This window comes from Mustela erminea, chromosome 3, assembly GCF_009829155.1.
Source record: "Mustela erminea isolate mMusErm1 chromosome 3, mMusErm1.Pri, whole genome shotgun sequence".
NCBI lineage: Eukaryota > Metazoa > Chordata > Mammalia > Carnivora > Mustelidae > Mustela > Mustela erminea.
Genome location: NC_045616.1, coordinates 93,192,629 through 93,215,278, shown reverse-complemented (window position 1 = coordinate 93,215,278; position 22,650 = coordinate 93,192,629). Strand labels below are relative to the sequence as shown.

The following is a 22,650-nucleotide window of genomic DNA, read 5'->3' as shown; positions in this document are numbered from 1 at the left end:
TCAGTCGGTGTCTGCTGAGCAGATGGAGGCGTGTTAGCCGAGGGTGCTGGCTCTCGGGGAGCCCTGAAGGAAAGGCTAGTGAAGAAGTAACGTCATCCAGAGAGAGGTCTGGCCTTTGTTTGCCTGGCGGCTTTGGCCACCAGGCTACCTCCTTATGATGGAGGCTCTGCGCCGTGCAATGCCATTTGTGTCTCCCCAAGCAGCTAGACGTCATTCACATGAGCAGGACATGACCAAGCTCTACCAGCAGCTCTGCACACCAGGCTTGGGGGAGCTTCACCAGCAGGCAATATGTTGTACCCGTTCTTACACATCAGTGCTGGGAACAGGCTACATGTGTCACTGCATCAGGAGAGAACAATGGAGGCTCTGTGTTTGGACCACCCTGGATTCCACCCAATGGGGCTTCTTCCCTTGGCTGATTTTTTTTTTTTTTTTTGCTTATAAACCACAGAAATTTCTCATAGTTCTGGAGGCTACAAGTCCAAGACCGAGGTGTTGTCAGGTTCCGTGTCTGCCTGCTTCCTGGTTCTTGGAAGGCTGTCCGTCATTTTGCTATAGCCATGCACGGTGGGCGAGGGCAGACTCTCCCTTTTTATAAGGGCACTAATACCATTCGGGAGGGTTCTACCTTCATGACCTAATCACCTCCCCACAGTCCCACCACCAGATACCCCTCCAATGGGGACTAGGTGTACACATACGAATTTTGCTGGGATACAAACATTCACTCCTGGTACAGGTGGAGGTTTCTACACAAACAAGAGCGTACAGAGAATAAAAGAGTTCAAATTCTGGGTAAAACAGAGAAACATGTATCAGACTTACATCAGCCTAACTCTAAAAATAGATTAAATATAGGCCGCAACCTTTTTAAGCACAGTCCCTGATCTTTGAGAGACGGAAAACTTGAGGTGAGGTCCACACTCACTCCCGCCCTCTGTCAGAGGGCATTTTCCAGACCACAGCACGGAGAACCACGGCAATGGAGAAGAGGTCAGAATCCAGGGCCTTTGAAGTACCTGGAATTTCAGAGCTAGGGTAGCAGAGAGGATGGGGGCTTTGCAGGCTTTGAGGAGCCCCGGGAATTTCACAGAGATGCCCCCGACTCATGGCCAGACACTACTGTCCAGAGGCACAGGCTGAGATTCGAGGCCTCACAGAGCATATAGCCTGGAGTCTGTGAGCTGAGCGGAGGTCCCAGAGATGTGCACGCTATTGAGAGCTCTTGGGGTTCTGACCATCCAGAATGGAGAGCTCTTGGGGAATGTCCTAGGTATCCCCTTGGCTGATTTTAACCTACACTTATCCCCTGTAATAAACCATCAATGTGCGTCTAAGCATTCTCAGTGAGCTGAGTCCTTCTGGCAAATTACTCAACCCGGAAGGTACTTTTGTGCACTCCCCAAACTCGTGCTGGATGCCAGAGTGGGGGAGGTCTTGGGTTGACTGCTCTCTCTAACTTTGTGGTCAGCTCCACTGTTCCATCAGGGGGATTCTGACCCAGTTGTGTGGGTGCTGTACGTTTGGCCTGTGGGCAAAGCTGCATGTCCAAGTGCACACAGGCGGCTAGGCACTTGCACCAGAAAGCTCATCTCGGAGTCACGGCTCTGAGCACTCAGTGTGTCCACCCTCAGAGGCCGGAGGACAGGTACCTCGTGACTCTAAGACTCCAGGGTATCACGTGGATGAGTGCAGCTCATGGGGCCCTCTGGGGAGTTGTAGGCCATGGATCCTTAGCTGATCAGCCTGGTGAGCCCAGCTGGGGCAGGGAGGGCCTCAGGTGACACAAGGCACTGCAGCAATCACTTGAAGTTCCAGACTGCCTCTAACCTGCTGCCTTTTCCTGGGGGAGCTGCCACCTTCCCAGGGGGATGCTCCATCACGAATTCCTGTCTGAGAAGGCCTTACCAGCAACTCTAACCTGAACCACACTCACAGCCCTCACACCCACTGGCATTCTTGCTGTCCTTGAAACACTCCAGGGAGTATTCGATTAGGGACGCCTGGGTGGCTCAGTTGGTGAAGTGTCTGCCTTTGGCTTGGGTGATGATCCCGGGGTCCTGGGATCGAGTCCTGCGTCAGGCTTCCTGCTCAGCGGGGAGCCACCTTCTCCCTCTCCCTGCTGCTCCCTCTACTTGTGCTCTCTCTCTGTCTCAAAAAAAAATAAATCTTAAAAAAAAATTTCCTTCCATGGTTCATTTTAGGGACCAAGAAGGCCTGCAATCAGAATTTTTTCTCCTGATACAATGCTTTAAGCTCTTCACAGATTTTGTGGTTTTTCTTTTCTTTTCTTTTTCCTTTTTTTTTTTTTTTTTAAAAAAAAAAGCCAACTGAAGGTTTGTGGCAGTTCTGTGTAGATTGAGTCAGTTGGCACCACTTTCCCAACAGCATTTGCTCATTTCATGTCTCTGTGTCACATTTAGTAATTCTTGCACTATTTCAAGCTTTTTCATTATTATATTTGTTATGGTGTTCTGTGACCAGAGATTGCTGTTCATCGAAAGCTCAGAGGATGGTTTGCATTTTTCCATCAAGAAAGCATTTTTTAATTAAGTATGTACTTTTTTTAGACATATGTTAGTGCATACTTAAGAGACTCCAGTATAGCATAAACACAGATTTTATAAGTACTGGAGACCAAAAACTTCATTTGACTCCTCTGATGGCAGTATTTCCTTTATTGAATGTTCACATTGTTGCAGTGGTTGGAACCGAACCCTCAGCATCTCCAAGGTGTGCCTGGATACTGCTGGAGGGAGTATAAACTGTACGGCCTTTTTGGAGGGAGATTTGGTGATACCCATCACACTGAAATCATGCTCACCCTTGGACGTCATCATTCCACTTCTAAGAGCTTATCTTACACACCTACTTACATGAGTGTGCTAGGAGGCGCATATGAGGCTCATGGTTGCACTATTGTCTGCAGTTAATAAAGCCTGTCTGCAGGCTGAGCTGGAGAGCCGAGACAGGCCAGCTGCGTGGAGCTCTGCACCCAGGGTCTAGAAGCTGGATCAGAACCTCCCTGAGGGGACCCTGTCCCTGTGACCTGGGGCCGCAAGTGGTCACTGAGCACATGAAGCTTTGAAGTCAGTACTATGAGAGAAGAGAGGTGACCCCGAAGAGACCCCTGGGAAAGCAATGGCCCAGTAGAGGCACCTGGTGGGGTGGAGCCCTCAGCGGGTTCTGCAGGCTGCCGGATCTTGGGTCCGGGCCCATCTCTGGTGGGGCTCTGGCCCATCCTCCTAGAGGGTGGAGCTCACCCAAAGCTCAAAAGAGCCGGACGTTTGTTTGCAGCCAGGGTTTCTGACACAAGCCGGAAAGAATTGGCCAAAGCCTCTGAGTGCTTCAAGTACAGGGTTTTCCAAGATTTTAAAACAAAATGTACCCAAGCATTTAATGAGATTATTTTAATGCAGAACCTACAATCACTGTCTATCGTGTTGCAAACAGCTCTCCATGCTAATCAAACGCCTCTCATCTTTTTACAATGGATTCATGACTGGTTCATATAAAGACAATAAAAATTAAATGAGTCATGAGCTCCTAAATCATTCTCTTCTGGTCTTTTTAATAACTCGCTTCCAAAGCGGAGCTGGCTGAGAGCATATGCTTCATTAGAGTTATTTGTCCCTGGTTTTACACCGTTTAGGCATGGGAAAAAAGTGAACCTTTTAACACATCCTTCAAACACTGCCACAAATACTTTCTTCTAATGGGTTTTGTTTTCCTGCTTTTATCACCGTACTCCGCCTCCCGACATCTGAAAGCCCCTACTAACGAGATTTGGCAAAGGAAAAAACCCAGCAGAAAAGAGGGGCTCTTTCAAATCATTTCAGAGATACTGGTTTTTTTTTTTATAGGGCCCCCACACCCCCTTTTGAAAAAGATGAATACAATAGAAAAATGTTTCCTCTCTCTGGGACTCTCCTGGCCAAGCAGTTCCGTCTGTTGCGCTCAGAGCCTTCTGCCCCCTGCTCCTGCTGGGGCAGAGGCCGATGGGCTCATGAAACCCTGCAGCCCCGGCCCCATGGGGCCACACCCAGTGTGGCCATGTCCCGCCAGCGCCTGGGCATCACAGTGGGGAGGCAGGGCCAGCGCCCCTGCAGCGAAGCCTCGGCAAGGCTGGTTGCGGGGTGTTGTGTACCCAGAGCAAGGCTGGCTGCAGCCCTGGAAAGACCCTCCGAGTTACTCTACCCCATTTGCTTCATGGAGTTGTGACAAGAGGTAGATGACATGCTGCTTGTGAAGGGACTGGCATGACACTTGGCCCCCGGACATGGGTCAGAACTCCCGTGTCAACTCTAGCAAGGATTTAGCAGCTCAGCTCTGTCCTGTCACCCCCGGGATGTCCTCCCCTGTTTCTGCTCCCCTCATGGGCAGGTCCCCTGTCCCTGAGGTAATAAGGGATGGGGGAGGCAGTCACGAGGGGAGGGCAGGTGATGCTCTAGAGGAAGGAGGTGCAGACTAGCTTTGTGGACTTTTCTTCACCCTGAGTGGTTGCTGCGTGATCTGGGCAGAAGGCTAAGGCAGAAGGGGTTTGCACATTGAGTTTCTGCAGTCAGCCTTCCCTCTCAGCCCCCAGAGTACTTAGTAGGGAGGTCAGGATATGGGGAGGCGTGCATGGACTTGTCTCTGAGATGGGCCCCCAAAGCCTGGCTGTGAGCCCACAGGAGACAGGGCCTATGCGGGCGCCTCGCTGGGGAAGGCCGAGGCTCTGTGGCCCAGGTGAAAAAGCCAGGGTCCCGGTGGGGTCAGTGGCTGTCCTCACATTTCTGTGGGATTCCTGTGTCCTGGAGATCCCTGTCCCATCATAAGACTGTATGACCTCACGGCTTGGAGAATCCTCAAATGTTACCTTGTTGGTCCCCTCTCTGTTTTGGGTCACTGTGGAGGCCAGCAGGCCAGCATCCTACTGCCTCCTGAGGCACAGTTCTTCCTGATGACAAGCTTTCCCCTGGGGCTCTGGGTGTGGCCGCTGGGAGTGATAGAGGGCTCTTCCCCATCTGACCGTGTCAACACAGGTTCGCACTGGGAGGGCCTGTGGGGCAAGGCCCAGTCCCCTGTCGCACCAGCACAGGCACAGTCCTGGACAACAGCTTGGAGCTCAAGCTCTGGCCCAAAGCCAGGATAGGAGGGTCTGCTGGGCCTGCCTACCCCCACATTCCCTCAGCTTATGAGGGGGGCAATGTTCCGTGGGTGAGGTGGGAAGTCACAGGGCCAGGTCTCAAGGCACCGGGACCCACCACTGCTCTAGTAAATAAACAGCGGTTGACCAGGAAGTAATGTACAGGTCTTACTGATTCCTCATCAAACAAACAGAAGGAGGAGGCTAATATCCAGGGCCCCCTTGCCTAGAGGTGCAGCAGGGTTCCTGGTGCCGCTGGTTTTTGCCCATCTCTGGGGCTCTGCGCTCTTGCTCTCAGCCTTGTCCTCTCTTGGGTGGAGGGGGTGGGGTTGTTTTCCCAGATGCAGCTGAGGCCCTGTTCCTCAGGCTCTGGGCTGCAGTGAGGCTTGGACCTCCTGCAAAGGGGTGGTTTGCACACCAGGTCCACAATGAACCTCCCGGCATCCTTAAGAAACTGAGGGAACTGCGCTTAGCTGCTTAGCAGGGAGCCCTGCCCAGTCTGGCCATTGCTCCAGTCGGAACTCCTGCCACTAGGGAAGTTACCGAGGACAAGGACACCTCCCCCACACCAGCAGGCTCCTTTTGTTTCTGGGCCTCATGTATCTGGGGTTCTCCTTGTTTGTAGATGTAGTCCTAGGTTAGAAGGGGCTCTGGACTCTCGCAGGACAAACTTCTGATGATGTCACTCCCCAGCTGGGACCTCATCAAGATCAAAAGCTTTTGCACAGCAAAGGAAACAGTCAACAAAACCAAAAGACAACTGACAGAATGGGAGAAGGTATTCACAAATGACATATCAGATAAAGGGCTAGTATCCAAAATCTATAAAGAACTTACCAAACTCAACACCCAAAGAACAAATAATCCAATCAAGAAATGGGCAGAGGACATGAAGACATTTCTGCAAAGAAGACATCCAGATGGCCAACAGACACATGAAAAAGTGATCCACATCACTCAGCATCAGGGAAATACAAATCAAAACCACAATGAGATACCACCTCATGCCAGTCAGAATGGCTAAAATTAACAAGTCAGGAAATGACAGATGTTGGTGAGGATGCGGAGAAAGGGGAACCCTCCTACACTGTTGGTGGGAATGCAAGCTGGTGCAGCCACTCTGGAAAACAGTATGGAGGTTCCTCAGAAAGTTGAAAATAGAGGTAACCTATGACCCAGCAATCACACTACTGGGTATTTACCCTAAAGATACAAATGTAGTGATCCGAAGGGGCACGTGTACCCGAATGTTTATAGCAGCAATGTCCACAATGGCCAAACTATGGAAAGAACCTAGAAAGAACAAATGAATGGCTAAAGAAGAGGTGGTATATATATATATACAATGGAATACTATGTAGCCATAAATACCCCTGAAATCTTGCCATTTGCAATGACAGTGGATGGACCTAGAGGGTATTATGCTAAGTGAAATAAGTCAATCAGAGAAAGACAATGATCATATGATCTCACTGATATGAGGAATTTGAGAAACAAGACAGTGGATCATAGGAGAAGGGAGGGAAAAAGGAAACAAGATGAAACCAGAGCGGGAGACAAACCATAAGAGACTCTTAATCTCAGGAAACAAACTGAGGGTTGCTGGAGTGGAGGGGTTGGAGAGGGCGAGGGTGGCTGGGTGATGGACCCTGGGAGGGTATGTGCTATGGTGAGTGATGTGAATTGTGTAAGACTGATGATTCAGAGACCTGTACCCCTGAAACAAATAATACATTATATGTTAATAAACAGAAAAAAAAAAAAAAAACAACTAAGGCTCCCACAGCCCACAGGGAGTGGCCAAGATCCTTTAGGTTAATGATCAATACCTGTCAGGTTCTGGCCCTCTCCTGCCACTCTATACCTCCCTCTTGCTTATCCCTGTGTCCTGAAGCCAGAACTTCTCCTTCCTCTGCCTCCCCTCTTCTAATAGACAACAGGTAGTACTGGGTTGTAATTCCGTGCTTGTGGATATGTGGTCACCCTCGGGGCTGGGGAGAGTGTCTTTGCTCCACACTCTGGCTCAGGGCCTGCGAGTCCCCGGCCCTGGCGAATGCAGGGGATGACTCCCCTTGAACACCATCTGGAGAGCCACGCACACATGGGGTGACTCAGGAGAGCTCCTGACAGCGAGTGGGGAATCCGAGAGGCTCTTTCTCACTTGGCTCCGGGCTAGACGGGTCCATTTACTTTCTGATCAAATATGATTCTGAAGCTCGAGGCATCCTTGATGTTTGCAAGTCAGAAAAGTTTAATTACATGTGTCATTAGGATGGCATTCTGTAATAGCTCTGTGACTGAATTCATTAGCAGAATTCTTAACAGATAAGACAAGACAAATTAATATTTTGTTGCCCATGAAAGCTTCTCATTAAGAGAGTAGTGAAAAAGTGATTAATATTTTGTTGCCAATCAAGATGTCTCGTACAAATGACAAAGAAAGGAGGCCCACATGTCGCCATGCTCTCTCATCCGCCTGCCTCGGGGGTTTGTAGGTGCGGTGTTCCGAGCCCGGTGCTAATTACAGCAGGCGGGGCTGTTCCGTCTGGTGCTGCAGTGGGCGGGGTCGGCAAGGGGCTCTAGAACTCATCAATCCTCCATCTTCATTCCATTGGGGCTGCCCCCCTCCACTCCCCACCCTGCTCCCCGACTCCCCATGCCCTCCTCATCTCTTGGCTGATTTCCTTCTAGGGCCGCTGTTGTCACTGTCCCCAGAGCAGGGATGCCACATAAGAACACCTGTTGTGATGGGCACGGGCTACGTGATTCACACAGACATTCAGCCCGAAAATGCCTGTGGAAGGAGGATACGATCCTCCCCTGTTACCCCACAGGCTCACAGAAGTTCAGTGGCTTCCCCAGGGCTGCTCTGGGCTTGCTGGAGGCGGCTGGTCCATGTGTCTGAGGCTAATGTGGACACCTCAGGGTCACATCTCCCTGCCTGGGGAGCATCCCGGGGCTGCTGCTGGCTGCCTGTTGGGAACTCAGGCTGCAAGGGGCCGAGAATGTTGTTTGGCAGCAGCAGCAGTAGTAATAATAATGATGATAGTAATATAAGTAATAGTAATAACGATGAAGAGAGGGATAATAGTTCACCTGGAATACTGTATGCTAAGACGATCCCATGTGTCTTCTCACTCAGTCCTCACTCTGACCCTCGGAGGCAGGAGTTGTTATTTATGTCTATGTCACAGAGGAGGACCTCAAGCCTTCGAGAAGTCAAGTACTCTTTCCAAGTTCACTCAACTAGGAAGTGGTAGAGCTGAGGCTTCAACCCAGGTCCCTTTGTCTTCAGAGCTTGCGCTGTGCTCCAGCAGGCGGTACCACAGAGGGAGGCCTGTGTGTGTGTGTGTGTGTGTGTGTGTGTGTGTGTCCCACACCTGCACGCTTCTGGTGAGCATCCCTGGGGGGTTGGTGCTGCCCTGTGCCCCCACATGGGGGTTTCTGGGCAGTACAAGGCCCTGCCTGTTTGTAGGCTGCTGACTTGACCATGAGCAGCAAGTGTTTCCAGGGAGGTAATAAGAGGCCATTAATCTCCAGTTGCACCCACAATTAACCCAAATTGCTAACCTCACTGTGAAAAGTGGAAATGCAATTGAGTTGATGCTGGAGGCATGTTCGAGGGAGGGGAAAAACACTCAAAGTAATTTAATTAACCGATGGCAAGTGCATTAAGAGTTCTGCCTCCGCCTTTATTTCTGGTGTCTTTAAATAGAGCATCAAGTAATGCACATGGAAGTTCAGACAGACACGGGCAGATCTGTCCTAGTTTTGAATTAATCACCACTGGCCAAAAACAGTTTAAAGCTGATGCCCCACCCCGAGAGCTCTTGCACACACAAGTTTGTGCACCCCAACACCTCCGCCGACTCTAATCATGGCAAACAGAACACTACCTCTCCTTGCTAAGATCCCAGACAAGCCCTGTGCACCTCAGGCTCAGAAGACGAAGGACTCTGCCCACTCAGCTTCTGTCCATCAACCCCCTACCAGGGTTGTGCTGGCACTGACATTCGGAGACGGGTGGGATTCAGGCTGTGCTCAGCACTGTGGGGAAACGGCAAGGAAATACTCCTGCCCCACGTGACAGGGAGAGGGAGACTCCTTGCCCAGCTGTGCCCAAGACAGAATCCCCACGGTGGTCTGCCTCTCCCCATCTACTCACCCCATGATCTCCAGTTGCAGCAAATGAGTAGTAGAATCCCAACTTGGTGGTTTCTATAGAATTTTGTACTGGGATTTCTCCCCACAAGCAATCTCACAGTTGGGAAGAATCTTCAAGGTCATAGGATTTAGTCTGCCCTCCTGTGGCTAGTAGCATTGCTGACCATGGTCCTGCTTGAGCTTGCATTCCTCTAGGAATGGGGAGCTCACTGCTTCCTGTGATGGCTCACTCCATTTTGGGGATGCTGTGATGGATGTATCGGTGCTCCATCTCAGCAGTCCAAACTAGTTTCTTTTGGGGGAGCACCCTGGCCCTGTGTGCTTGTTGAACTCATGGGGTCACAGAGCCCAGACTGGCTCCTGTGGCCCTAGTCCCTTCCTCACCACCTTAGAGATAGATGTTCATGGAACTGACCAAGCATCCCACAGGTCTTCCTTCTCAGAGCCAAGCATCCCATTCTGTGCCAGCTTGCTTGACTAAACCAAGAAGACCAGGACTGCCCCCTCTTCTGCCTGAAACTGAGATGCCCCCTACTGTGGCTAAGACCTATCAGCTGTCCTGGCAGGGCCATGCATCAGTGATGTCACTCTGTCTTCTCAATGAACTTCAATCTGGCCCACACATATCCTTGAATGATTCCCTTTATTTTTCAAGCCCCATGGAAGGGAGGGACTGCTAACATACCCTTTCTGATACCTACGATGAGTAGTCTAAGACGTTGCTCAAAGTCATGAGGCTGGGTTTTGGGGTGACACTGGGAGCCCAGCTCAGGCTGCATGGGCCCTCCCAGTATAGAAGTCTTTCTGCTGCTCATGTCAGGTTGTGGGTGCTCAGCTGCTCTCTCTTCCACTCATGTCAAATCCACGTTCCCACCTCTAGCCGACAAGGCCCCCAGGGCAGGCCACTCTGGTCTTTCCTTCCACCTCCTCACCTGGAGCCTGCCCTCCCACCACTGCTGGGCGGTTCACCCTTGCCCTCCACAGGGAACCCATGCTCCTTCTCGCCCCTTTTCTCCATCCTCCCCAGGTGTGGGCTCTGCAGTTTCCCCTGGTTCTTTCAGCCAGACGGCCTCCCCGCTCCACTGCCTCCCGTCCGGCCATGTTTGCTGTGGCCTTGTGGGCCTCCTTCACGGTGGGCTCCGTCATGCAGTCTGAGCCCCTGACCTTCCACTCCCATTCCCACTGTTTGGCTTTCGCTGCTGCAGCCTGCACAGAGACCTCCCACCCGGCCCACCCTGCCTGCCCGGGCAGTGTGCCCTTCCCTACTGTGGGTCTGGCTGGCGGGCGTGCAGCTAACATCCAGGCTATTCTCTGCATGCGGTGGGGCTTGGATTTTCTGGTACTTCCAGTTCTCAGACGACAGGCTTGAAAGGCATCAAACGTGGGACGTTCAAATGAAACCCTCTCACTCTGCCACCATCATGGCAGATTCGCAGTTACTCCGCTGGGGCAGGTCTGCATGCAGGGTCAGAGCCCAGCAACTTACATTGATGTCTTCCAAGGCCATGAAGTTGAGGGCAAGCCCGTTGCGCTTCCAGACGATGGGGGGCCGCAGCTCTCCACGGATAGCGCAGGTCAGCACGGTACTCAGTCCCACAGTCACTGTGGCCACGTTGACCCTCTCCTCCGGCGCGAGGCTGAGCTGAACCACCTCTGCAGGGGGAAAGGAGAAAATCTTCAGGTGCACACCAGCATCGGGAGTCCCTACTCACAAGCAAACAATTACGGGGGTTCCCGGCAGGGCAGGCGTGCTAGGGCTCTCAGGCTCTCTACAAACTATTACGGCATGCTGTCTAAATGCACTGATGGACACTCCCTCCGGGAGGACAGGCCACAACTTACAGGAAATATTCAAAGATCTCTGTGAGTCGAAGTCAGGAGCCATAGCGAGTGTAGGGAAACCATCTGCGCTATGGATTTATGAGTTGAGCCAAGAAGGTGGGCCTTCACACAGGGACCGGTGGGGGGCCAGATGTGCGGCGGATGCCCCACTCTGTGCTCCTGGGCCTCATGAAGTCTGGGCCTTGCTGAGTGCAGTCAAGGTCTGCTGGCTGAGCTGACAGCTTTCTCATCCATCTGGGGGCAATTTAAAGGTTGCACTGTCTGAAGCTTGGGGAATGAACTGGCTGACCTTTGAAGGTTTGTTTCTGTCTGAGGATTCTTTGAACTTGGATTTGGATTTCTGTTCAGCAACCATGCACTGTAGCCTTTAATTTTTTTGAAGGGTGCTTCAGGCTGTACAAATTATTAATCCTTGCCATTTTATACTTGCTGACTGGCATTAAGACTGATCATTCTTTAGGCAAATGGGAAGTGTCTAAAATATTTGCTTGCAATCACAGACTTTTAGAAATTTTTGGGATTAATGAGAAAATTAATTGGACTCAGGCTGTTCATATACCGACGTGCCATCAGGCTTGGAGGGAGAGTCACCAGCTCAGTGACGGTGACGGGACTGCCTCCTCCCTACTCCTCCCCCACCTCTACGACTCAGAGCACTTGGGGCATCAGCCTGCGGTGGTAGTAGCTGAGGGCGGCTGGCTGGCTGGCTCTGAGGGTCTGTGCTTACCTGGGATGCTGGCAAAAATGCCGGGAGTCTTCCTCACTCTCACTGCTATTTTGGGACTTGGGGGCCCTGCCAGGGGTGGGGCAAGGCACAGAGCTGGGAACCGACCTCCTGGACTCGGCGGGAGCCCTGGGAACTGTGACCAGGCAGCATGTCTGTGCTCACACCCTCTTGCCAGCACATGTGGGGAGGAGAAGGTGGTGGGTGGGGGAGGGGCCGGAATGCAAACGCTGGCAGGTGGGATGCCCTGCGGAGCAGGTCAAGTGGCAGCACGTGTCGTCAGGTCAGATGCTTGAGCGGCAAAGCTCTTACCCCACCACAGTCAGTCAGCGGCCCAGCCCCAGGCACATGAAGATGAACAAGATATACACTAGGTGCTTAATCAGTGCTTGTTGGATGGATGGATGAAAAATGGAGAAAATGGAAATAAGGAAAGGCGCCAACAGACCCATGGAGAGGGGACACTCACGCACAGGAAAAATGTGACTCCTCGTGAAGGAGCCGCAGGGGAAAGATAAGCGCCAAGTGATTGATGCCGATGGACCCAGCATAATATTTTACAAACATTACAATGATGCACTTCAGGTTCCCTCTTAAATCATGGCCTGCTTGTTGCCCTCCCACCTCTGAGTCATGAGGCTTATTGGTCAGGGCGGGAGAGAGAAGGCACGCAACCTCCATGGTGAGCCCCAGGCTTGGGAGACTCCCAGTGGACGGAGAGAGGGAGGGAAGAGGAGGACGAGACACATGGATCTGGCTTCTTCTGCGCTCTGCTGGCCCTTAGGGCTCAGAGCTGGCCCCGAGTGTAGAGGGGGTACGCCTTCCTTATCGGACTCTTCCCCTGCTCTTCCCAGGGCATGGTGGGGGATGAGGGAACAGGTGAGAAGGGCGTGCCTGCTGGCATGGTGGTGAGGGGAACCGAGAGGGGCTCTAGGAGGGAGTTAATTCCTCCTCCACCCTCCCGCCTGGGGTGAGCCCATGAGGCCTGGCACACAGCCAGAGGCCCCTGGGCTCCTGAGTGGCATGGAGCAGTCCAGAGTTTCCTGGCCACACACTGGCAGGCCCGTGAGGTGCTGTGTGTGTGCCCGAGGACGAGGCCCTAAGGGAACACCCTTGGACCCTCCCCAGGTGGTAGTGCCGGTGGGGGCTGCTGGAGGCCAAGCTGTGGGGGGCATCTGATGCTGAGGCAGCCCAGATCAAGAGCAGAACCTGGGATGACCTCCACCGAGAGGACCCGAGACAGGGTAACTGGGAGCCTGTGGTGTGGACCGCAGGTGGCAGGGGACCGCTGTGTGTTTTATCCACACTCAGAAGGCAGTTTGGGGAGCAGCTGGGGATGCCGGGTGGGAACTGGAGGCATGAAGCGTTTTTTCTTACGTAGAGCATTACTTAATGCAGGCTTGTTAGAATGACCTGCTCCCATTAAGCTTTACAATGGACTGAATATTCACGCACATTGTCCTCCCAGCGCCAGAGGGCAGGGCTTGTGAAGAAGTCTGGCAGGTCACGAAAGGAAAGGATATTTTCTCTGCCTGTTGGAACTCTAGTCCAGGGACAAGGGAAAAGAGACACTGAGCCCTCAGGCAGCAGCCCCTGGGGGAGGCAGGACATCCCTAGGCTACAGAGCTCCTGTTCTCAAGGTGTGGTCCCCCACCACCGACATCACATCTCCCATCTTGGGGGCAACTGATGGAAGTGCAGATTCCTGCCCTTCTACCTCAGGCTGGTAAGACTCTGGTGGCACGGTGGGCATCCTGGTTTTAGCAAGCACCTCAGGGTACCCTGAGCCCTGACCACCACTGCCTTAAAAGATGGTAGGGGCGTGTCTGGGTAGATTGAAGCGGAGGGTGCCGGGGTGAGGGGCACGGATGGGAAGGTGAGGAATTCTGGTTGGCTGGGGTCTCATTTGGAATGTAAGACCTATGTGCAATGTAGGGTCCTCCATGGAACCCCAAGTTCATGTATTTCAAACAGTTTAGCACAAGGCTACAACCAAATAAAGAAGCAAAAACACAGGTGGGAGGGCTGCTGGGACGGCAGGTTCCAGCTTGCTTCCTCAGGGCTGCCGCGCTTATTTGTATGTCTGAAGACGTGCACTTTGCATGGAGGAAAGGCTCATGCAAAATTAGAACGCGTGAATACTGACAGAACCATCATAATTCTGCTCCTGTCAGCTACACAGATATTAACCAAACAGCAAATATTTGGATCACTTAAAGTTTAATTAAATGAATGTTTTATTGGATTTAATGCATGTCAATATTCCCTGACTGGTTTAAAAATTCTGAAGAGATTTACGGCAACCAAAGCTCTCCTTCTGCCCTTACTCCCAGTTATTTACTGTTCAGCACCCCTTCCCCAGGCAGGCACCCCCCTTCCCTGCTAAGTGGCCCCCCCCCACGGTCACTTCCTGGAGTGAAAGCGAGATGGCATCGTGGGCTGGGGCTGGAGCGAGCGGGGCAGACTCTGGACTGTGGCTCTGGACATCTGACCTCCAGGCCTGGCTCTGCTGGCGACGTACCAAGTGGCCTTTGGCAGGTCCCTTCCTGCCGCTTGGCCTTGGTTCGGACATCAGTAAAACGAGAAATCGCGTGAGGAGGGCTCTGGGGACCGACACTGCTTTGGGCTCCGGAACTCTAAGGACGTGTTTCTAAGTGGACAATCCTGCAGATCCTCTTCAGTCCTGCCAGGTGCTGACTTTGGGTGTCCCTTTCCTCGCCACCCAGTGCCACCTGCCTCTGCTCTTTGCCTGCTTGCCTACAGTGGCACCAGTGATGCCTCAACTGGCAGCAGCAACGGCGGCCAAGCCCACAGGGGCTTCCCTCAGGATACCCCCAGAATCCTTGCTCTCCACCCCAGACACCAATGGCCTCCTGTGTGCTTACCCCCAGACTGCTCCCGTTCCTGTGAGCACCAGGGATGTTAGAGCCCTGCACAAAAGCCACCCACAGCTCCTGTCCCCCACAGAATGCAGAACAGTCCCCACTGCCCACCCCCCCACTACCTGACCTCCTGCAGTACTTCCTGTGGCACCCACCAACCCCCATCCTATTCGTCTATTCTCAGACTCTCACTCGCTCAGCCCCTCGAGATGACCTCAGGGAGGGTGTCTGGAATCTTGGAGTTTGAACATCAGGGGACACTTAGACAGATATCTGTTGAAGATTGAAAGACACTGTCCTACTGAATTTGACAGGACCTTTTCAAGCTTAAGCAACAGAAACTCAGAAATACTGGACCCACTTAAGGGTGGTCTAAAAAAAGAAGGGTGGTCTAAGTTCTCATAGCCAGGAAATCTAAGGAGGGTGGAGGAGGTTGTAGACGTCCGGGGGCCTCCACAAGGCATGCTCTACTGGGCTGCAAGATGGCCCCTCGCTCACACTGTCCCTGTGCATGGGACCCCAGAGAAGGGAACCTGATCTTCCCTGAGAATCCAGGAAACAAGCATAGGACAGAACTGTGACCTTCACACATACCTCCTGTGTCCTCCCACAAAGCCATCCCTGGGGCCGGGGGACGGAGTGCTGTGCTGTCACAGGACTGACCCACACTCGCGGCCTGGGACTTGTGGCCACCCCCAGGGCCTGGTGCCAGGTGAGTGGCGGTGGGGATACATGTCCCGACAGAAAGGGTGTGTTGGGTGGATTGAAACCCTACGACTGCTACGGAGACTCAGAGAGGTCCTTCTCTCCCCTCTGTGCCTTCCCAGTCGCACCTGGAAGGCCTGCCCTGGGGCACGGGGATGAGGGGAAGGGAAGCGGAGCCGTACTGCGAAGGAACCGAGAACCGGCAGACGTGAAAGCTGAGTTAGGCTCCTGCGGCCCATCCCCCTGGCTGCCCTTCTCTTGGGAGCTTGGGTTGGTGGTGGGGCCGTGGCCTAGCGCGGGGGACTTCTCACCCTCGGCTGGGCACGAGAGGAGGGCCAGGCAGCCTGCAGTGTGTGGGGACAGCCCTGGCAGGAGTTTCCACCCCTTCCTCAGGCACAAGTGCCCAGCAGGAGACTCACATCTACTGATACCTGTGCTCTGCTCTGTGGGGCCAGGACTGCCTTGAGGGGGAAGCCCCCCAGGACCACCGAGGCCTTCTGCTGCTGGCTGTGGCTCTGCGGCTCCCATGGTGTCTCACCATCTGTGGCCCTGCGGGCTGCCCTGGGAGGGTTGTTGAGGCTTGTTGGGGACCATGCAACAAGGTCTGCCCTGTGCCCACAACACGTGGGGCAGGGAAGGAGGGCTGGGTGGCAGGGCCCAGGCGCCCAGCAGGAGCTTCTCTGCCACAGCTGGGCAGAGGTACCACAGAGAGATGAGGCCCCAGCTGTAAGAATTGGCACTGGAGGGCTGCCTGGTATGAGATCAGAGGAGGGCAAGGGAGCTGGGGGCTCCTCCCAGCTTGGGACATCTGTCTCCCTATGAGCCAGGCCTTCTGATATCCATGGGCATCCCCTTGTTTCCCCTGGGACCAAGAGGCACAGGTCACATTGAAACTATTGTCCACATCAGCCAGGCTGGGCTAGCCCAAGACAGAGACTAGTGTTCTCCCTAGCCTGCATGTTCATGTGTGGGTCTCTGGTGCCTAGCACAGTGCCTGGCACACAGCAGGTGGGCTGTAGGCCAAGCGTGGCTGACAGTAGTCTCCCGGGAGACCCCTGCCTCGTTCTCTTGGCCCTTCTGCCTAGAGCAGTAAAACACCTTTGCTTTCCAGACACTGGTGTTGCGAACGCCAGACCTCAGCTTCCTCCCAGCACCCATGTTCTCCCCGCTCCTGGGAGCCTGCAGGGAAGAGGAGGTCGCAGGCGATCAATGCGCCCCCCAGACACAGACTAACACCCTTTCCGAAAGGCATGCAGCCATAACATTTCAGTCTCGAGAGAACTGGGTTTTAGTTCCTATTACAGCTTTTGCTTAATCTCCGGCGCTATTTCTCACACTGACTTGAACTCGATGAGACACTCATAAAACCATCAGCAGCCTCTCATGCAGGATTCTGGTGCTTCACAGCAAGAGAAATTAAATTTCTCGAATTATTGTCAAGTTCGCGTTAGTTTTCTTATGTTAGAAATGCACTAATGGAACACATGCCTACCTGGACACTTGCCATTTTTCAAACGATGCTCTTGGTGGAAAGACTCTGTCAAAAGCTCAATCAGCTTGCCCACACATCAGTACATCGGACTGAGTCTCCAAGGCTAAAGTCAGGCTCAGGAGCCAGCTTGGGGATTAGGACAAACTGGAGACACCCTGGGCTGGGCGCTTAGCCCTATCTCTGTAGCTGCAGCCTGTTCTCATACTGTGCTTGTAAGGTAAGCATGACCTGGGAGCCCCCTCCCAACCCCCCCACCCCAGGACCTGTGGCACCTGTTTGACAAACTCTACTGATCTGGTCTCATTCCTGAGACCAGGATCACACTATGAAGTTGGTGAGTGGGACAGAAACGAAGGTGGAGGGTGTGTGCCCCATGTCTCCTGACCATGTAAGGGATAGTCAACCTCTCACATCTCCTGGACCCTGTATCTTCACCTGGCCCTTCCAGGGTGGGGCTGGTTTGGTGTGCCCTGCCGGAAGGTGTTTGATGGGGTGGTGGGGGGTGCTTCATGCCTCCTGTGACCCCCTCCGCCAGAGTCTGCCACTCGGAGCTCTTTGCACACATCTACAGATGTGTGGGTTTAGGGACAGATTGTCTTAGGACCCTTTCATGCTGACATGCATGTTTCGAGCACTAGGGCACATCTGGCCTGCACAGGTGTCTCTGTTCCAGCCAGCCTTGCATGTGTCCAAAATTTCCCGTTTCTCTAGGCATAATCTGATTCAATTTTCCTGTCATTGTCCTATTCCCTCTTGCTTGCTTCATTTTGGAGAGAGCAATAAACTTGTTAATTACCTGCAGATCTGTGGGTAATTTACTTTTTCAATGGACTTATGTTGCTTGGTGTTGCTGCAACCATTTTTTTACAGTTTAGTTATTAAGCTCTGCTCTTCGGTGTCAACAAACACCTTTGAAAGCTGCAGACAGAGAACATATCTGTAGGATCTCTTTTGGATCCTCAGCACCTAATATAATTCCTGGCACAAAGAAGGGACTCGATAACTAGTTTTAAGCAAGTGCACCATTAATGGGTAGTGCTCAGTCGATGATTGCTTATTGCGCACCTACTGTGTGCCATGATACAGTGGGGGATGTACTGGCAAGCAGAACAGGCCCACGTCCTGCTAACCTGGAGCTTGTGGTTAGGTAGGGAGGCCAAGAGTCAGAAGTGGGATGGGGAGAAGAGGCACCTAAAGCGTGTCCGTGGACCCCCGTGGGGAGCCCTTGGTGTCTGCAGAGCCTGATTGCTTTCTTTTGGTATAGTCCTTCCTGTGGGCCTGGGGCTGGGCCCTGCAGGGGTGGATGTAGCAGATAGACCCCTGTCTCACTCCCACAGAGCCCCCGTGTCATGAGGCCTTCTCCTGGTTTGTAGGAGGGCCTTGTGCAGGGTCAGGTTAGATGGGCTTCTTCTGAGCTCCATGGCTCTTGTTTTTTTTTTTTTTTTTTAAGATTTTATTTATTTACTTGACAGAGACACAGCAAGAGAGGGAACACAAGCACTGGGTGGAGGGGGGGGTGGGAGAAGGAGAAGCAGGCTTCCTTCTGAGCAGGCAACCTGATTCGGGGCTTGATCCCAGGACTCTGGGATCATGACCTGAGAGGAAGGCAGATGTTTAACGACTGAGCCACCCAGGTGCCCCTCCACAGCTCTGTTTTGCATCCTCTGGCCACTAAACCCTTCTAGCTTTGGGAAAACTAACCCACAGTGGGACTGTGGTAGAGGAAGCAGGAAGTCAGAGCTGAGCTCAGTGCCCAAGAGTTGTGACATCATTGGCCTGGGTGCCCTCGGGTGCCATGGGTGTGGCACACAGCAGAGGCAGCAGTCGGAAGCATGGGGTCTGTATGGGGTTGGAGAGCCCAGGGTCACCTAGTCAGCTGGCAGCCTGGCTGCCAGCTCTCCCTTCCTGGCTGGGGTCTGTGCCTGGTGAGGCCTCAGGCAGGCTGGCCAGGCCGTGTACCTCCTGAGCCCTGCCCTGCCTAGTCCCGAAGATGACGGAAATACTTCTGCTTGGGGTATTTGCAAAAGGAGTGTTTTTACTGCCTATTCCCTTGGTAGGTTTAGGGAAAAGAAAATAGTATATTACCTTATACAATTATACACTAGTTACTCAGAATTTGCAAGAATTCATACAGATGTCAGGGGCTGGACCTAGAATCTCCTGGATAAGCTCTTGGTGCAGATGAGCACACGGCTTTGACCTAGGCAAGCAAGAGGGGGTCACACTATGTTTTCCCAGATGCTGGTTCATTTTCCAATTCCTAAGCACTCATGAAGAAAACTTCCTAGCCTCTCTTGGAACCAGGGTGGAGTCATGGGACTGGTTCTAACTGGAGGGATGAACATGCTTGACCACACAACCCCAAAATCACTGCGACGGGTAATTTTATCACACGACAGGGCCATGGGTTGTAGAGATAGTTGGTCAGACATTCTTCTGGGTATGTCTGTGAGACTGTTTCTGGAGGAAATCAACATGTGAATCAGTTGACAGGCTAAAGCCGATTGCCCTTCCCAATGTCCATGGGCCTCATTCAATCCACAGAAGACCTGGGTAGAACAAACAGGCTGAGTATTCTTAGTATCAGTATACTATTGCTAGCATTCGTACTTAGTATTCTGAGTGTTCTTAGTATTTTGGGCTCCTCCTCCCTGACTGCCTTCCGGATGGAACATGGGTCCTTTCCTACCTTTGGGCTTGAAATCAGACATCATCTCTTCTTGGGTCTCAAGTGTTGGCTTTCAGCCTAGAACTCACAACATTGGCTCTCTTGGGTTTCCAGTTTGTCAACTGCAGATTCTGGGACCTTAGCCTCCACAATGATGGGAGCCAATTCCTTAAAATATTCACTCCCTCCCTCCCTCCCTCCATCCATTCATCCACCCATCCTTGCCTCGTATTGGTTCTGGTTATCTGGAGAGCTCTAACTCATGTAGTCACCACGTACACCCTCTTGTTTCCCCTTGTGGAGACTGTATGGTCATGCATTTTGTGGGAGCAAAGAACACAGCCTCCTTGTTGCTGCCTGAGCCCATCGGGCCCGGTGAGGATAACAAATTAGTCTTTACTCCATCGTGCTATGAGATTTGGGGTCTCTACAGCATTTGGTGTTGATTACCTAATATACCCCTTTAGGAGACAAAGAAATTCATGTTAATGTATTTCCACAGAAGAAAGTGCCATGAGACATGGAACGGACCTCTGAGAGGCTAAGTCATGAAGGTCAGGAACCCTCAGAATCCTCTGACAAGAGGAGATCTGACTTCTGTTCCAATCCTCCAAATACCTCCTGTCCAGGGAGCCCACTCTCTTATCCCACAGTCGTTTCTATTGCTTTTGTCATTAGGTAACATCCAATTTCTCTGCAGAAGGGAGGGCAGTGGGGGGCAGGGAGTGTCTCAGGGTAGGTTGGGAGAGAATGTGTAAGTAAAGGACCCAGGATAATACACACTGTACAGGGGAAGAGCAAGGTGCCAAGAGAGAGAAGAGCAGGGAGGCCTAATAAGATGCAAGTTGGGGTGGCAGTGGAAGCCTCTCTGAGCAGGAGATATTTCAGTGGAAATCCCTACGAGGAGAAACCAGGGAGGCCAAGAATAGGAGAAGGGGCATTCTCGTTAGAGAAAGAGCTTGTGCAAAGGCCCTGAGGTAGGATGAGGGCTTACCACCCTCTGGGAACTGAGGAAGGCCAATGTGTCTGAAGCACAGGGAATGATGCAGGTGTGTAGGCACACACGTGGTTAGAGAGGGGCTACACATCCAGGCAGCACAGGTCACTGCTTCTTAATGGAAGACTTGACGATATTAATTTAAGGCAATGGAAAGTAACTGGAAGATTTTAAGTCAAGGAGGGACGTGATCTGATTTGCAGGCTAGAAGGATCACTCGGGTCATTGTGTGAATGACGGGCTGGGGGAGAGGAGAGGACGCAGGGACACTGTGTGCGAGGCTGGGGCTATCCTGCAGGGAGAGTTAGGCTGGAACTGTGGGGAAGGAGAAGCAGAAGGGGTGGGACTTCTAAGCAGCTGGGACGAGGAGCCCCGTAAAAGGGGTGTCAGGAGTGACTCCCTCCCATGCTCCCTGCTTGACCTCTTGCATGATACAGTGACAGGTCCTGAGATGGGCAGGCTGGGAGCCTCGAGGTGCCATCCTCAGGCCTTCAATCTGGAGAGTAGATTATGATCATATTCTTGGACTCTTCCGTGAACAAGGCTCAAGAGGACTTCTAAACTATAGCATTCCCGTTACTAAAAAACCTCAGCCCAAGAAGAGGGGCAGATGCAACTCTCCATTGTCCAGACTGCTCTCCCCATGTCCCTCAGGGCTGGGGAGAGGCCAACAGGCAGCCTGAGCAGCAGAAGCCGGATGGGGGGACTATCCCTGATGCCCACCTCACCCCCCTCCGCGCTGCAGTGCAGGCCATGGCCTCTCGGCCTCTTGGAGCCGGGACCCAGCTTCACACGTGTGACAAGGGGGAGCCCCAGGGCCTGGCAAGAGCATTGCTAAGTAGAGCTTGTTTTCTGCTTAATTATCCAGTCTCCTGAGAACACTAAGTCATGCCTGCATTTTGTAAACAGGCATCAGCAAAACATTTTGGAGAACAGCTTTCATCAGTGTATTTGTTTTATTTCAATTCCAATTTCCTGAGTGTGCCTTGCCTCTGATGAACTCCTGAGTGGGGGTTGCTGAGCCCCACCGAGGGCTCGGCCATCCCCAGGGCCCATGGGGCTCCTGGCAGCTTCTCTCTTTAAAGGAAACAATGTCCACAGCCTCTGTCCCTGACAAGCAGGCCTCCCGAGGACCTGAGCCCACCACTTCCTGGTCCATGGTGTGCTATGTTCAGACTCTGTCCCTCTGCCTTCCCCTAGGGAAGTCCCCTGGGTTCTGGTCTTGGGGTCCACCTGAGAAGCAGCTATCACTTTGATTACTGAGTATTAATGTGGTGGGGAGCCCTGCTCAACCCCTCTGTTGGAAGGAGAGGAGGTCAGTGCGGGGAGTTGGCCTCTGGTCACCTGGTTTGGGCCTTGGCAGCAGGGGGTCAGGGTTGGAATTTGGAGGAGCCCGTCCCTCACAGGCTGCTGATACTATGGGCACAGGCAGGGAATGGACAGCAGGGGCAGGGGTCAGAGGTGTCAGAGGTGAAGCTGAAGGCGCGTGGTCAGGGGCCAGGCGGGCAGGGCCTCACAGTGATGTCAAGGACTTGGGGTTTTATTATGTGAGAGGCCCTTGGAGAATTTTAAGCAGGAGACTACACTGGTTCTGATTTATTTATGCTTTTAAAGACAATCTGTGCATCCATTGAGACATCTTTCCCTCTGTTAACCCTGACTGGAAACAGGCTGACTAGTAAGGAAAAGCTGTCATTTCCCTAAGGGGGAGGCCTGGTGGGAGTTTCTGGGGTAGGTTCATCCCATAATGCAAGATGTCATCAAACCCTCAGGCTCTCTTCCCTCTGCCTCCCGTCCTCAGTGTGCGGCCATACTGGACAGCTCTGGGCATCGAGGGCAGGCACTGCCTTGTACGGTGTGTGTGTGTGGGGGGGCGGGCCTCCTACTGGCCGGTGAACAGCGAGAACAAGGAAGCCCCCCTCTGACTTCTCTCCAGCTGCATCGGTAAGCTTCGAGTCTGGTGCTCACCTCTAGAGCAACCACTGACCAGAACCTCCATGACTGGCTCGGGGAGGCACGGGGCCGGGGCAGCAGGTGGGCCAGCT

General features: G+C 52.8%; 1 protein-coding gene across 2 annotated transcripts in view; it reads right to left on the bottom strand.

Annotated features, from left to right (window-relative positions):
• The window catches only part of FSTL4 (follistatin like 4), a 418,614-nt gene that overhangs the window by 73,450 nt on the left and 322,514 nt on the right, over positions 1 to 22,650 (bottom strand). For both annotated transcript variants that reach the window (XM_032336727.1, XM_032336728.1), the window contains one exon: positions 10,782 to 10,948. In XM_032336727.1, the coding sequence (XP_032192618.1) occupies positions 10,782 to 10,948 (167 nt within the window). The remainder of the gene's footprint in view (positions 1 to 10,781; positions 10,949 to 22,650) is intronic.